The sequence below is a fragment of the Pecten maximus genome, chromosome 16, assembly GCF_902652985.1.
Source record: "Pecten maximus chromosome 16, xPecMax1.1, whole genome shotgun sequence".
NCBI lineage: Eukaryota > Metazoa > Mollusca > Bivalvia > Pectinida > Pectinidae > Pecten > Pecten maximus.
Window position 1 is genome coordinate 34,035,801 of NC_047030.1, and position 16,791 is coordinate 34,052,591.

The following is a 16,791-nucleotide window of genomic DNA, read 5'->3' on the forward strand; positions in this document are numbered from 1 at the left end:
CGATGATATATGGCGTACTTCAGGTAGCCTGACTTCATGTCGTCCAAGGGTGACTTGACACTCCGCCAGAGAAATCTCTGCCCTGGTGAGCAACTATTCTTACTAACGAGGATAGGCTGTACGACCTTGGAGCCATTCTGACCAGGAATATAAAGTTCTATTACTTACAGCTATATATCTTAGAGTTAATAGATGTTCTTCCATGTACTCCGGCCTCAGATTAGACTACACACTCTAACACTAATTATAACAGTTCAGAAATACAGGTCTATATATCCAATACATTATATTTCTCTCCTCAGAGGTAGTTTAAGAATTTTATGATAACCCTTTAAGATAGTCTAAATATCTTATTTATCATATTTTGAGTAATTATACAAGTCATTCAGGGCTTTTTCTCACTAGTTTGGGAAGGGTCCTTTTTGTCTCATTTTGGGAAGAATTTTGGTGAACTGGGAAAGATTTTTTCAGGAGTAAACTGCAAATTTTGGGAATTTGGCTTTAAAATGAAATAATTCTAATTGGGAATGGGGCCCATTAAATTAACAGCCCCAGAAAGCCCCAGAAAAAATCCTGTCATTAATAATCAGTTATCATTTCAAAGTTCAATATTGCAATTCATTTTACCAATACGAAACAGTTTTCCTCAATTTAGCCGATTTAAGTGGTAGAGTGGGTGGCACAGTGATTGACAAGCCTTTCACCTAGGCAGGCATCCAGGGTTTGATTACACAATCAAACCTGAAAAGATTAATTAGCCTCATTGTCGTAGGACTTTTGTTTTAAAACCGACTTGGTGACCATAGCCAGCACCAGTTTGTGCTATATCAATCACACCCCTCTCAACATTTAGCAGCTCGTTACAATGCAAGAATTCTGGCACAGACGAAGGCCAGTGGCTTCTGAGAATGATTGTTGGGTTATTTAAAGACTTGTTGAAATGTACAGTATAAACCTCCTGACATTTCGAGGTAAAGACCCTCAAATGTGGGTCAGATTCCCCCCTTACTGTCTACCTTGGTACCCCTCAGAGCATTGCCATCGACATCAACCATAGAAATCATACAAATGTCAAGCCTAATTAGAGGTCTTCAGATACACTACTGGGATACAATCATATGATGTTGTTACTATCATGTTTGTTACATTGGTGGTATATAGCTTTGATAGCTAAGTCTGTGGAGCATCGGCTAATACAACCTCACGGCCAATACAACCTCAAGTAACAAGAGGCCAAGGGCCTCGTAGCTCTCTGGACGTTGATTAGAAATCCAGCTTGTTTGTATATACAGTTCCTTGCCAATTTCAGTCTTATTTTTTTTTTTTAATTTTGCTATATATTCTCTGCATTTTCAACTTTTTCAATGAATTTTCCTGACTTTGTGTATTGATCGTTTCAAATGAAATTTTGTACTCTTATAGAGAATTGTTTTCTGTTTCATCTCATAATATTTTCACTGTTTTCCGATGTATATGACTAGAGAAATGTTATTCATTTATTAGTCACCAAAGGTCACATGTCAAATTGGTCATCAATATAGTACCAATGCGACATACTTTCAGCTTGCACATTATCACTACATAATACAAATCATCAATATATATGCATATGACTTATAATCAATTAGAAACCTATATTCTCTCCAAATTTGATTTAAATTATCACAAGTTTTCTGATATTTACCATATTTACACATGGTACATTTTATACCCAAAACACATTTGTCAACAGTTACATGTATTAGTGATTTAAAGCTATACACTGGGTAACAGGACATATTTCAAATACTAAGTAATAGCTCTGGTTTGGTTTGGTTTGGTTTATTTTGTTTAACGTCCTATTAACATCTAAGGTCATTTAAGGACGGCCTCCCGTGCGTGCGACATGTATGAGTGTGGTGAGTGCGTATGTGTGTTTTGGGAGGCTGCGGTGTGTTCGTGTCAAGTCTCCTTGTGATAGGCCGGAACTTTTGCTGATTTAAAGATAGGGCTCCATTCCCATGCTTTCAAGAAATTAAGTTATTATTATGAGAGAAGATAAACAATTGGAACTACTAAGAATACATAGTAATATTCCATATCAGTGTTTGCCAGGGACCTAATACACATATACTTCGCGAGACACCCTGTACACTGTAGCAGACGACATACTGTGTATAATGTAACACGCATAGCAGCAAATGTTTGCAGCGTCACAGGGATACGTGGGTTGCAGCACATTGTTATATACACATCACAGTGGGTTGATATAGGAACTTTGCCTCATAACTCCTCAGAATAACGTTCGGCATGTCCCTGTGACACCTAGAATGTCCAAAATGACACCGTAAATTGACGATTACTCGAAAATGAAATCATTTAACAACTCAAATTTCTTGTCAAATCTAGTTCGTGTCGACCCCAATCATGTGTCTTGAAATCCATTCTGACAGTCCCACTGTTTCTGATATCCTCTGTCCACAAACTTTTAATAATTCTACTTCCGGCAAAAACATGAGAATGACTGCGTAAGCTCTCCTGGACTCCGTCCAGAGAGCTAAAAACCCGAGGAGTGTGCTTCTTATTATCCATTCTGTACTCAAATCAATTGTAAATGGACTAATTTTCGGGTGCTCAAAATTTTCACGTTATGCATTGTACAAAACTATATAGCATATTAGCACAATGAAGAATTATTAGCGCACAATCATATATTCCACAGAAATGGCTTTTTGCTTAATCATCATTTAGCACAATATGTCCAGCACATAAATACCTAGTATTCTAGTTGGCATACAATCTGTTTAAATTTCATTCCATTCCATATATGCTGATCACATTGTAACAGTAGGATTTTAATATAGATATAATAATTTAATTTCACTCTGCTAGTAATATATTATTACAATTAAAGACTGCTTTGAGACATTATGTAAAGTTAGAAGTTAAATTAAACATTGTCCAGTGTATCACACAACTTTTCTGTACAATATAGAGATCCCCATCATTACAGCAGTAGCTAGCCCACACAATGATATGTCGATGATATATAGCGTACTTCAGGTAGCCTGACTTAATGTCGTCCAAGGGTGACTTGACACTCCGCCAGAGAAATCTCTGCCCTGGTGAGCAACTATTCTAACTAACGAGGATAGGCTGTATGACCTTGGAACCATTCTGACCAGGAAAATAAAGTTCTATTACTTACAGATATATATCTTAGAGTAGATGTTCTTCCATGTACTCCGGCCTCAGATCAGACTACACACTCTAACACTAATTATAACAGTTAAGAAATACAGGTCTATATATATCCTATACATTATATTTCTCTCCTCAGAGGTAGTTTAAGAATTTTATGATAACCCTTTAAGATCATCTAATCATCTTATTTATCATATTTTGAGTAATTATACAAGTCATTCAGGGCTTTTTCTCACTAGTTTGGGAAGGGTCCTTTTTGTCTCATTTTGGGAAGAATTTTGGTGAACTGGGAAAGATTTTTTTCAGGAGTAAACTGCAAATTTTGGGAATTTGGCTTTAAAATGAAATAATTCTAATTGGGAATGGGGCCCATTAACAGCCCCAGAAAGCCCCAGAAAAAATCCTGTCATTATAATCAGTTATCATTTCAAAGTTCAATATTGCAATTCATTTTACCAATATGAAACAGTTTTCCTGAATTTAGCTGATCTGGGTCGTAGAGTGGGTGGCACAGTGATTAACAAGCATTTCACCTAGGCAGGCATCCAGGGTTTGATTACACAATCAAACCGGAAAAGATTAATTAGCCTCATTGTCGTAGGACTTTTGTTTTAAAACCGACTTGGTGACCATAGCCAGCACCAGTTTGTGCTATATCAATCACACCCCTCTCAACATTTAGCAGCTCGTTACAATGCAAGAATTCTGGCACAGACAAAGGCCAGTGGCTTCTGAGAATGATTGTTGGGTTATTTAAAGACTTGTTGAAATGTGCAGTATAAACCTCCTGACATTTCGAGGTAAAGACCCTCAAATGTGGGTCAGATTCCCCCCTTACTGTCTACCTTGGTACCCCTCAGAGCATTGCCATCGACATCAACCATAGAAATCATACAAATGTCAAGCCTAATTAGAGGTCTTCAGATACACTACTGGGATACGATCATATTATGTTGTTACTATCATGTTTGTTACATTGGTGGTATATAGCTTTGATAGTTAAGTCTGTGGAGCATCGGCTAATACAACCTCATGGCCAATACAACCTCAAGTAAAAACCCGAGGAGTGAAAACCCGAGGAGTGTGCATCTTATTATCCATTCTGTACTCTTCTTTAATAATTATCCATTCTGTGCTCAAGTCAATTGTAAATGGACTAATTTTCGGGCACTCAAAATTTTCCCGTGATGTATTGTACCAAACTATAGAATATTAGCACAATGAAGAATTATAGCGCACAATCAAATTTTCCACAGAAATGGCTATTTGCTTGATCATGATTTAGCACCATTCGTCCAAGGCAATAAGTGCTAAAACAAGAGTATACCACTAAAATATGTACGCTTACAATTTTTTATTTCTCTTACCCGATATAGGGGTTTGTTTGATTTTGTTTAACGTCCTATTAACAGCCAGGGTCATTTAAGGACGTGCCAGGTTCTGGAGGCGGAGGAAAGCCGGAGTACCCGGAGAAAAACCACCGGCCTATGGTCAGTAACCAGGCAACTGCCCCACGTAGGTTTCAAACTCGCAACCCAGAGGTGGAGGGCAAGTGATAAAGTGTCGGGACACCTTAACCACTCGGCCACCGCAGCCCCGATATAAGGGAGCTATGAGATGTTGGACATTTAGTGATGTGATGACTGTGTCATCGGGCCAGATATACATATATACCTTACCCTATCTGATCTCAAATCATTTATGATTGGCCTCCCATGTGTTGGTTTAGTGAAGTAGCCACCAGCTACTACAAAATGCCCCATTTCATCGGACAATAAACCAAGCAAGTACAAAACTCGGAAAGAAAACTTCACAGAATTAGTCACAACCAGAAGAGAAGCAATTTTGAGTATTTATATTTTATCTCGCTTTGAGAGAACATATTCCATCTATATCTTTAACTTCAACAAGCATTTTTTAGCACATCTTTAAATCATAAGATACACGTTTTAAAATTACAATCAAATTTCTAAAGGCCATCACTCTCCCACCAGTGTATTTAAGCATTGAACGGCTTTCAGTTGGCATTCATAGTCAATATGAATGCCAACTAGACAGTGGCAAAATTGCAAAGTTGAATTTGCCTCTGTCCAGTTGGCATTCATATTGACTATGAATGCCAACTGAAAGCCGTTCAATGCTTATATATATTTACCATCTGCGATATTTTATTTGTCGTGCAATTTTTTTTTGAAATTTTCAAATTCAAATTTCAGTTGGCAGTTCATAAGCTGGTGAACTCGCAACTGAATTGGTAGGGTTATATAGTGGCAGTGCCATACAATGGTAAATATATATACATGTAATACAGTACACTGTACATGTAGCATGTTTGGGTATATACGTAACAATGTAAAAATCCATTGGTTAAAAAACCTCTGTCTTTTAAGGCTAATTTAACTGCCCATAAAGGTCACTTTTCTGAGTGCCCCGTTCCCTGGAGTGACTTTTACATAACAAATTGTCTATTAAATCACCTAACTTTGTGTCTTTTTCAAAGGCAGAATTAAATGGGTTTGACTCTATGGCAATCCAATATTGGCTTCTAGGGAAAAACACTGTTATCTGACAACATAAAAAAAAAATTCACTGCTTCATAAATTCTATAGATATTTATTTTTCTCTTACAACACAAGCTCTGAAAACATGTAGCCTACAAAAAAAACCCTGAAAGCCATATGGAACAACCAGACGACAAAAATCAATGGCTTCAGACCATCTCAATATATCTGGCAGCTGGACCACAGCTTTTGCAAGTAAGTGGGAGAATAGATATATATCTTCTCTTTATATATATTGACTTAGCAAAAATAAGCAATCCCAGCTTGCTATCTGTTGGTCCAAGTCCTCACGGAAACTATTAGAAACAGTTACAAAGGACAAGAGTTATAGGGATAATCCTGGATTGCTCAAATCAGTGCCGGTCGGAGTTTCCTGGTCCATATATCTCACGGGACACTAAACACGAAATGTCAGTTCTACAGACGAATTCCTTTGGTGCCAGAATTACTGATCAGTTGCTCGATATAGAATCACTGAATAAATTATAGAACTCTTCAAAAGAAAATAATTCATGCATTATTATAACTATCGCAAAGTGCAGAAACGGAAGATTGGTACTTAAAGGGATAATTGGTCCTGAAGAGTGGTTGTGAAAGGGAAAATTGTGTAGGTGAATTTGTTTTGGGTTGATGTCAAAACAAATGATTGGAAAATATTCCATCTACTTCAGGGAAACCTTTCATACATGTTTACAACTTTTACTTTACAACAATTGGAAAATGAGATGTATTAAATTATTTTAATCAGGTTTTAATTGGTCCTGATTTATTGAGATAATTAAATTATTTTAATCAGGTTTTAATTGGTCCTGATTTATTGAGATTATTAAATTACTTTAATCAGGTTTTAATTGGTCCTGATTTATTGAGATTATTAAATTATTTTAATCAGGTTTTAATTGGTCCTGATTTATTCAATCATGTGATCATGAGGGCTCTAACTCTGGAAGGAATCCATGGAAGTGTGCCACCCGATCGCGACCACCCTTTTCATACATGCTGCTCATCAGTCCTCAAAAAAACTGACACAGCATGCATCCAATGGTTCCCTTTTTCCAACCTGATTCCCCTTTTCGAATAGGGCAGCATAATTAATATCATAGTAATTATATTATACAAATGTTATTTTTCAGCAAGCCTATACAAGATTCTTATTTAGAAATTATCACTTAGAAACAGTACATACACTCCGGTTCTGTGTGGAATCAGATTAAACTCTGTATACACCTCAAAAGTGTATATATATGTAATTTTAAATTTGATTTACTATATTTTTCTGACAATCAAGTCTTTAGGTACTGTAAAAATCCCTCTATCTATATATAGCTGGTCATTGTCCTCTATCAAAGGTCATAAGGATTCTGGTCCCATGGTACATGTTAAATAAGGTGCTCAGTCATTCTAAGATCAAATGCATCTTATATCTGTACAAGCATGGCTTGGCAAAAGCATTTGACATCTGCTCATGATCAGACGGACAATGCTCACGAGAGTAACACAGGATAGCCATATCAGACGGACAATGCTCACGAGAGTAACACAGGATAGCCATAGCTAACTAGCATTTGGGCCATTTTGTGCATCCATGTTGTTAGCTTAGAAACTGACTCTCGCCAGGACAAGAAAATTTTGGATGCGGCCAGATTCCATGTACGTCATCCTGAGGCAAAAAGGCCAGTATAGCTATGGAATTCTTTATGGAATTCTTACCTAAGCCAACACAGGATACCCTCAGGCCAGACTTGCCAAGGTTTCTGAAAACACACAAAATATTACATTAATTTTCATCAACAAGTTGACATTTTAATTTAAAACAATTAATTCTTACATCATCAATACAAATTCACTTCTAATCAATGGACATATGGACAGATAGTGGTTGGACAATTATTGAAAATAACAAAAAAATATTAAATTTATTAAAAAAAAGGAAGATTTTAAAAAGGCAATAAATCAGAAGTTTGAGTGTATGTAAATCTTTGGCTTCACACCTACTTTTGTAATGTTACTAAACCAAGAAGTCATTGATCTTGTATACGTAGTTACCAATATACTAATTGCCATAATTGGTCATTAACAAGCACTTTAAATTTTAAATATATTTTTTTTTTAACTGCTTTATTGTTTGTGTTCAGTTTTAAAAATACATGTATTTATACCAAAGGCTAAGGATGTGAAATATTTTAAATAAAAGGGCAATTCTGTGCTAAATTTAGAAAACCAACTCTAATCTATAATTATTGAATTCCAGTTCTCAATATCAATTTTGAAAGTGAGACCGATTCCCATCACTACAAATCCATGGGTTATACTCTCAGAGTGTATAGTGATGGAAGTTGGTCTGTGAATATAACATATATATATATACATGTCTATGATTGATAGCTTCATAGACACCTGCAGAGATCCAACATGTGGGAACAAGAGTACTGGAGACTTTATGTAAATCAAGGTCACACCAGCCTGGTTACCAGCTGGGACACGTGTGTTGAATTATACCCCTATACATGTTGGGCTTCAGCAATCCATATCCATCTGTTGGCAAAACAGTATTCCTTCCTAAACTGTAGTAAAGTTGTCACATGCCATTGAAATGCATTATACACTGTATGTTAAATATAAATTTTATTATTGCATTATTTTATTTCTATCAATATTGATTTTGTTTATGCTTGTCAAATTTACAAATAACAACCAGAAAACACATATGGTACCCATCAGCTACCTGTATATACCTGCTATATATTATATAGAGCATAATTTTTGCATACAAAATATGTAAACAAATCGGTGTTACTTTAAAACAACATCATGCAATGTTAGGTTAATTGGCCTGAGAGCTGTCATTTAGAACCACAATAATTACCATAATAACGAAGGCAGATCTTTGCTTAATTAAAGGAATGAGTTGATTAGGAAAATATTTCATTTGGAAATTAACTTTTTCAGTAATGAAGATTTAAAGTCACAATATTCTAAAACATTTAAATTCTAATTGCTTGCTACGATGTTGGTTTATTGCTATTGATCAGCCAGGGTAATTTTGAGGTGGGTCTCCTTGTAGTAGCTGGTGGCTACCTCAATGAACATACAGGAGACCCATCACATGGCATAATTAGAATAAAGTGTTTTATCCGAGGACACAACCATGTCTTGCATGAGCACACACGGACTGTTTCACAGCTTCCCGAGAAATACAAACTTCCAATTAAAGGCAGTCGAACCAACTGAGCAATCGTGGCATGTGGCTCAAAAAAACCTGATAGATCCCTTTACTTATATCATATTCTTTAATTAGTGAAGGATAACTGCTCTAGCTAGCTCCCATTTAGTTTGTGGCATAACCTACAAATATTATTTTTTCTGTATATAAATGCTTAAGATCTTATAAGAACAAAAATAAATTTGGCTAAATTGTTGAAATACTTCAGATGTCTTTTTCCTAATGATGATTATAATAATGTGTGTTTAAGTATATTTACATTTTTATAAACTTGTAATACATGAAAAAAAAAAAGTTTGGTTCAAATCTGACAGCTCATTCTTGAGAAGATACATTTAGGAGATTTAAGACTTTAAGACTGAAAATAAGCTGCAATGCTATATGACATTAGATAATACAGTTCCCCAGGCCAGCAGTTAAAGTCCGTGCCTGGTAATTAATATCTAAAAGCTTGTATACAATAAATTAGAAATGGAATCCACTTTGAGTCTAAGATTGATGGTCAAGTGTTAATTGGCCTCCATATACAGGTGGTCATTGCATACACACAGCTGGTGGATATTTTAATAATTAACTTATACTAGGTATATTGTCAGCAAATAGATATCATTATCAAAGGGACAATATCTTCAAATAATTATATAATCTACACAAATAAGGTATTTTGCCTCTTAAAAGTATGTTATGATAGACATTAAGCTTTAGAAAAAGTTGTTTTAAAACATATTATAATTACTCAACTGAAAGAATTCAAATGCAGATCACAAGTTTATCACATAATCCTTTCAGTGTACTCCGACACACATCGTTAACTTACCTGTAGTTGACGAGAGAGTTATTGTTGCTGATTTTTCGGGACATCCTGAGAAGCACAAGTTACGATGTTGTAAATTCCAACACACTTATTAAGCAGGTGCCCAAACACTGGCACATGAAGCTCTGTCACCTCACCAAACGTCCAATGCCTTGGAGCGATTGATCTTAGAATTCAAAGCTAATAAAACACAAATTGTCTTCATTTAGAATTTGGCATTCATGACCACGGTTTATATGAGGGACTACATCCTCCAGGTGTAATTATTCGTGGAAAACATCCAGAAAATGTGGTACTTGTCCAGGGGGAGACCACTCTGTAGCCGTTGTTATGTCAGTGATGACGTCCCATCAGCAGCCAATGGAGTAGATGGCCTCCTGAAAGAGATGGAAACAGAAGAAAGTTATTAAGAGATGTATACATAGTGCTATACTAATATGATACAATGACGTCTCTGTGTTAGTAGATGAAGAATTTTGGCTACCAGAGGTAGAGAGTTCTCAGGTACATATATAATGCTGATATAGAATCGCAGTGCTTGATGTGTAAATCATAGCTAGTATTAGTACTCGGTCTATATAGTACCAGCACTTGGAGTCGGCCCAATATCTACCTAAACCATGGTGTCACATTGGTGCTATTCTATGTGTATAGTGCAAATCTCTTGCATTTTAAGAGAAATTAAACTCCCCACTCAGATAGCTTCATGCATGCTTGTACAATCTGCAATTACTTGTGATGGAAGTGTCCTGTATATATATATATATATCTATATATACTCGCTGTAGATCGGATTTCTATCTCTATAGTCTGGTTGTAGCGTAGTATGATGCTGTTTTGAGTCCGTGGGGCACCAGCTTTGGACCGTATTAAAATACAATTTAAGGCATTATCGTGTATTTTCTTCTGTACCCAGCCTAAAATTACTCATAAACTTTGTCTCAAAGTAAACGTTTGGCTTTATATCGTTTGTTGGATTCTGATCTGTGTCTACCAGTAATTGAGTGGGCTAACTACGTATAACTTATACTAGGAAATGGTTAATATTGATTTAGTCGAATTAAAACACCTTCAGTACACTGGTAGTTGGTACCATCATACAACAAGTGCATTAAAGGGTATTCCTTCGTTGGAATAAAGTGTATGTCACCAAAATGAAACTAAATGGGAAATGTGTATTTGGCCAAGTAGGAAAAGTTATAATATTTAAACTAATATGACAATTTTATTCTCAAGGGTAGCCAAAGTGCTTCAAGTCATAAAAATTCCCAATTCTGTGGAAATCCAGTCGGGAGTTCAGGAAAATCAAAACCGTGTAATCAAGAACGCAATTCAGTGTGAAAAATAATATTGGACTTTACACATATATACAGATTTCTGGAGTATACAATATTCATTATATTTATAGCTTCAATACACTATACAATAGGGGAAAAAATACAGAGGCAACATATAGGCATACATGATGGTGTTTTTGGTCTGCAATATAATAATGTCATCTATTACGATAAAGCCATATCAGTATACAACAGGATATTTCAAATGTCAGCGCTTTCACACAATCATACTCAAATGACCTGCAGACATTTCCCAATGCCTATAAATGATAAATTGAAATTTTATCGAAGTTAATAATTTCAATTAACGCAGAAACACATCATTGACCTAGCAGATAACCAGGTTCCTATTAGGCTTTCATCAATAGGACACCGTCGTTTGAAGTCGTGTAACATATGTCATATGAAACAACATCGTCTGAACTTGTCACACATGTTCGCCATGAAAGCAGTAACATGAAACTTGAGTAAACATTGATATATTGATGTCATGACTTCGGAATAATGAATTTCATTATTATAATCGCCATTTCAGGGGAGGTAATTGTTACCCTACAGTTGTGAGAAGTGATTATAAAACTATACTGATAAGACTGGGTTTATTACCCAAAAACAGCCAATTTGGTTAATTTTAGATAGGTCTCCTTGTAGTAGTTGGTGGCTACCATGCTGAACAACACACAGGAGCCCGACACATGCCATCCAGAGCAAATATGGTACAGGATAGCAATTTTCTACATTAGTTTGACTATAATAACCCTTATGAAACCAGTTTACTGGAATACACTGTATATTGATATCACATGTACAATAACATCTTCCTTATTTTAGACAAGCAAAAAACAAAATCATTTAAATAGCAACTTTCCATTTCATTTTAGATTTTAGGTTTTTTCTTATATCTAGCCTATTATAATGTTAATGCATTGCAAAGTCAAATTTTGCGCTGTCAATGGGATCTGTTCTTGTGACATCACGTGTACAAGCATTAAACCACTTCTGGTGAAAGAATATATACATCATACTTTGTTGGAATAAACAGAAAATCATCATTCTAATCAATGTATTCCACTCATTGAGGATATATCCACCTTTTATATATCATAAAACTACATTAATTATTGCGAGCTGCATTGTTCAATCCATTTTTTTTTTTTTTTTTTTTTGTAATTAAGACCCATAAAAAAAAACTAAATTTACCCTTCCAAAAATTCATCTGCATCTGATTTTCATACGAGGCCACTGAAGGCTCATGCATGTCAGACGTTCCACAAACTGTACATTCTCTTCCCCCCCCCCCGAAACAATTCCTTCTAAATAATTAAACATTCCAGCACAATAGAACACACAGAATTTTTGGCAAAGTATCATCATGCAGCCACAAAGAAACCTTAAAACTATAAAATCTACATGTTTTTTTCTAAATCGTACAATATGTGCCAAATTTGTAGTCTTCAATGCTAATACCTGCCTGAAGTATGGTGTACATACATATATTAGCAGAAGAGCTGATTCAGTTAGTAAAATGCAGGTCATTACAATTACATACTCATAGCTGTAGGCCCATAAGATTGCCAAGCAACCATTTTCATAAAAAACCTTCTGACAATGGTCTCATCATATCCTTCCTTATATTTCTTTTACAACTTACGTTCTAAGAAAATCCTTAATTGTTAAGGTTTCTAAACTAGCAAAATACATTTTATGTTGCATATGTAACCCTATGTTATTTATTACAGCCAGATTGACTCTCCAAAGAGTTTAATAAAATACCCGGATTTTACAACTTACCGTCAGTCCATGTTTTTTTTTTATTTTTACGTACCAGAAACCCCAAGCTATCTATTTAAAAGTACGCGACACCAGCGAGAATTAGACCCAAGATGTCCGATAATTATTAAACCCGTATTCACTTAACAATGTGACGCTTAGTTAAGTATCAGACGACTTGATTGACTAATTTGTGTGTAATCAACCCAGTTCTTGTGATCACTGCTTAATACGTAAATGTGTATGTAATTAATAACATGCATCTTTCAATGAGTCGTCGTTTCACGTAACGGTGTTACAAAGCCGATATCCGTGTTTACCCAATACAATTGTTAATTACCGATCATAAATTTATTACATGTATTTGAGATTGATTAATTATTGTATCACGCACTGTATGTTTGTGCATGAATTCTGTAACATTTAGGTCGTAGAGAAAAAGCAATGTACCGTTATAAAAACAAAAGCTACACATTGTAACACAGGTAAACACCCGGGGCTATGACCTGGCAGCGGTCGCTATGACTACGCACAGTGTTAAACGATAGTCTGTACAGCTGTCGACACGGGTGACTTGCCCCGACATTTTTTTCTCCTCGTGGTGAAAAAATCGTCCGGATTATTGAGGGAAATTTACTAATGAAAAGTACGTTCCGTTCCCAAAATCGGCTTCCGGAATCGGAATCCGAATTTCCGGACTGGTGAGTACAAATAACGTTACGGAAACCCGTTCCCGTGCATTTCCGTCCGGACTGTGAGTTTTCCGGACTATCGGCGTCCGGATTATCGCGGGTCTACTGTACTTCATAATTTTGAGAAAATTGAAATTCTGGAAGCATGCTGGGTATATTGCCCCCCGGCATAGTGACAGTGACCTTGACCTTGACCCAAAAAGCCTAAAACTTGACTTGTAGGTACTCTTACTAAAGATATACCTATACCAACTTTCACCAACAAACTTTCACTGATAAACCTTGAAGAAAAGAAAAGTGCGAAAAACGGAGTGAACAGCTAGATTGACAGACAGACAGATGTACAGAGAAGAAAGCTATAGGTTCCCAAGTTTTACTGGTAAGGGATTGATCCGGACCGGACTGACAAATATAAATAAATTACATATGTAAATCGAATGTATTTTTGGTAAATGCCTATATAAACTTTTCTCTGGATTTTGGAATTTCCAACAAAAGATCAATATTGGCCGAATATCACACAGAACTAGCTATAGAGGTCTTTAATAATCTGAAGTCGAGCGAAGCAATGACAACAGCTATGAATGCTAAATTACAGGCACTAGCTGTAACCAGCATCTGTGTTTTCTTGTGAAACCTTAAGGGCGGTAAATTCATTATAAAGTAGCAGCCTTTCGAAGCTATGTAAATCAATATTGTGCACTATCCAGTAAAAATGTGTACATGTTGTAAAAAGTCAATTTCGTTTCAACGTGTGCGTGCCAACGACAAGATACAAGGCAGGAATTACACAGCTGTTAGCTGAGCCCTAGTCATTGCCAGATTCGGAACATAACATCGAACTAATTCTTTCATCCAGGCGAATTCTCAACGAAAAAATTCCTGAACTTGCAAATATGCAATTCAAGGAGTACAGTTTGGGCGGCAAATGTACCTGTTGACTATTTTGCCAGTGCAACACATTTTTCATGTTGATTTTTATGTATAATATATCCGAAACATTATTCCATAAAATGATAAGAATTTTGAAAACAAAAATCTCCCCTGTCAGAGAGTGCCAATATGTGCATTCTGTTCGCTGATAGTTGAGTAAAGCTGTTTTAATGAATTTGGCACAGTGTTATATCTTTTACATGTTTTCCTTTCAGCATGCATTGCCTGATAGCCCAGGGCTGATGTGTACAATCAATTTCTTTCAAGAACACATATATCATATGTTCTGTAACCTGTCAGGAAGATAATTTAAACCCTAAACTATACACCATGGAGGAGTGAACCTCAAGGTCAAATACACCACGGAGGAGTGAACCTCAAGGTCAAATAAGATAAAGAAATTTTCATAAAATGTCAAAGTCAAAAGCATGATAGGGTTACCAGTTAAAAGGTTGGACTATATACTTTTGTAGATAACAAAAAATTATACTATAGATGTGGAAATTTACACAAGAACGAAATAAAAAAAAAATGTAAAAAAAAAATGTAAAAAAAAATTGCAAAATTAGCCCCTACACGTATCATTTACAGTATAGCTTACAGTAATTATTATCCCAAGTACTACATAAGCTGGTCTAGTAGTGTTCGGCCATATGGTGCCAATGTCATAAATAAATTAAATAATCTATGTTATATGTGTAAAATAACAATATCGATCGATCATCATTATTAAAGTGTTTTTTGTCACACAAATTCTGTCTAAGACGTATGAAATAGTCACTTCTGCAAGTCAATTTTTACTAAATTTTAGCATGCATGAATGGGTTTCATTTCATTTTTTAATTAAAATTAATAATCAGCCTGGAATCACTTCATTGGGGAGCATAATCAAATATCAAGTGTAAAGTCATTAATTTTTGGGATGGTTCCAAAATACAGACGCAAATTTCAAACTTTTCTTTTAATATGGGGATGCAGGTGTGGTACTGCAGTGAAAACCAATGTCCCTCTGATTAAGGTATAGATGAAAGCATAAATGTAGGTGGAAAACGATTCCTGTGGGATAAGATTGAGTTTACAATGGTAGGTTGAAGTAGTAATTCAAATGTCCAAGAGGTCACTGAAGACATCCCAGCAAAATCCATTGATTGGGATGAATTTTATTTTAACTCAAGCTCGAATGTATTCATCTTATATTATTATCGAACAGATTTTAAAATTTGCTGTGTTTAATATTACAAGCCCTCGCTCATATGTATACACAATGTTAGCAGAGCACCTCAGTATAAAACCAATATTATCAGCATCTTAAATTCCTGACAGGACATCAAGCCAAATTATCAGTGTAAGGGACAAAAATAGCTCAGATATAGTAAAACACCCCCAGGAGATTGTGTATTCAGTTAAATATAGTCTAGATCTTGATTCTACAGAGAATACAATCACAACAGATCAGCTGTGGAGTGGTGCACGTGGGAACCGTATACTGGAATAGAACAGAAATTCATATTTCATGGTAAATTATACACAGAGGTCAGACTAGAGGTCAGAGGTCAATGGAAATATATGTCAGTTAGATTTAAACAGAGGTTAGAGGTCAATAATAACTATATAAGTCAGTTAGATTTATACAGAGGTCAGAGGTCAATGGTAATTATATAAGTCAGTTAGACTTATACACAGAGGTCAATGGTAATATATAAGTCAGTTAGATTTTTACAGAGGTCAGAGGTCAATAATAACTATATAAGTCAGTTAGATTTATAAAGAGGTCAATGGTAATTATATAAGTCAGTTAGACTTATACACAGAGGTCAAAGGTCAATGGTAAGTATATTAGTCAGTTATACTAATTATATAGGTCAGACTAATTATATATCAGTTAGACTTACACAAAGGTCACCAGAGGTCAATGGTAATCATATAAGTCAGTAAGACTTAGTAAACACAACCCTGCTATCAATATGTCACTACTGCAATACAATATCTCAAGAGTAGCTCAGCACCAGTGTGAGGTGTATCTGATGGAGCCCTCATTGTAAGACAGTGTAGCTCAGCACCAGTGTGAGGTGTATCTGATGGAGCCCTCATTGTAAGACGGTGGTTCTCAGGCTTCAGATTATAGGGTTCTATCTGTCAGATAGTGTGGTATTTATAGCTACAATGAGAGGTGTCACTAAGTTGAGGCTGTAGGTATATAGAAAGGCAACTATACAGATTGTATTCATATATAATGGCCGATTCTTTTGGGGCGGTTCTTGATGATAACTGATGAAAA

General features: G+C 35.6%; 1 protein-coding gene across 9 annotated transcripts in view; it reads right to left on the bottom strand.

Annotated features, from left to right (window-relative positions):
- Window positions 1-16,791, bottom strand: part of LOC117344824 (voltage-gated potassium channel subunit beta-2-like) — a 77,721-nt gene that overhangs the window by 47,894 nt on the left and 13,036 nt on the right. For all 9 annotated transcript variants that reach the window (XM_033907654.1, XM_033907662.1, XM_033907655.1 and 6 more), the window contains exons 2-3: window positions 9,785-10,158; window positions 7,455-7,498 (exon numbers count right to left, since the gene is read on the bottom strand). In XM_033907654.1, coding sequence (XP_033763545.1) covers window positions 7,455-7,498; window positions 9,785-9,828 — 88 coding nt within the window. In that variant the 5' untranslated portion in view covers window positions 9,829-10,158. The remainder of the gene's footprint in view (window positions 1-7,454; window positions 7,499-9,784; window positions 10,159-16,791) is intronic.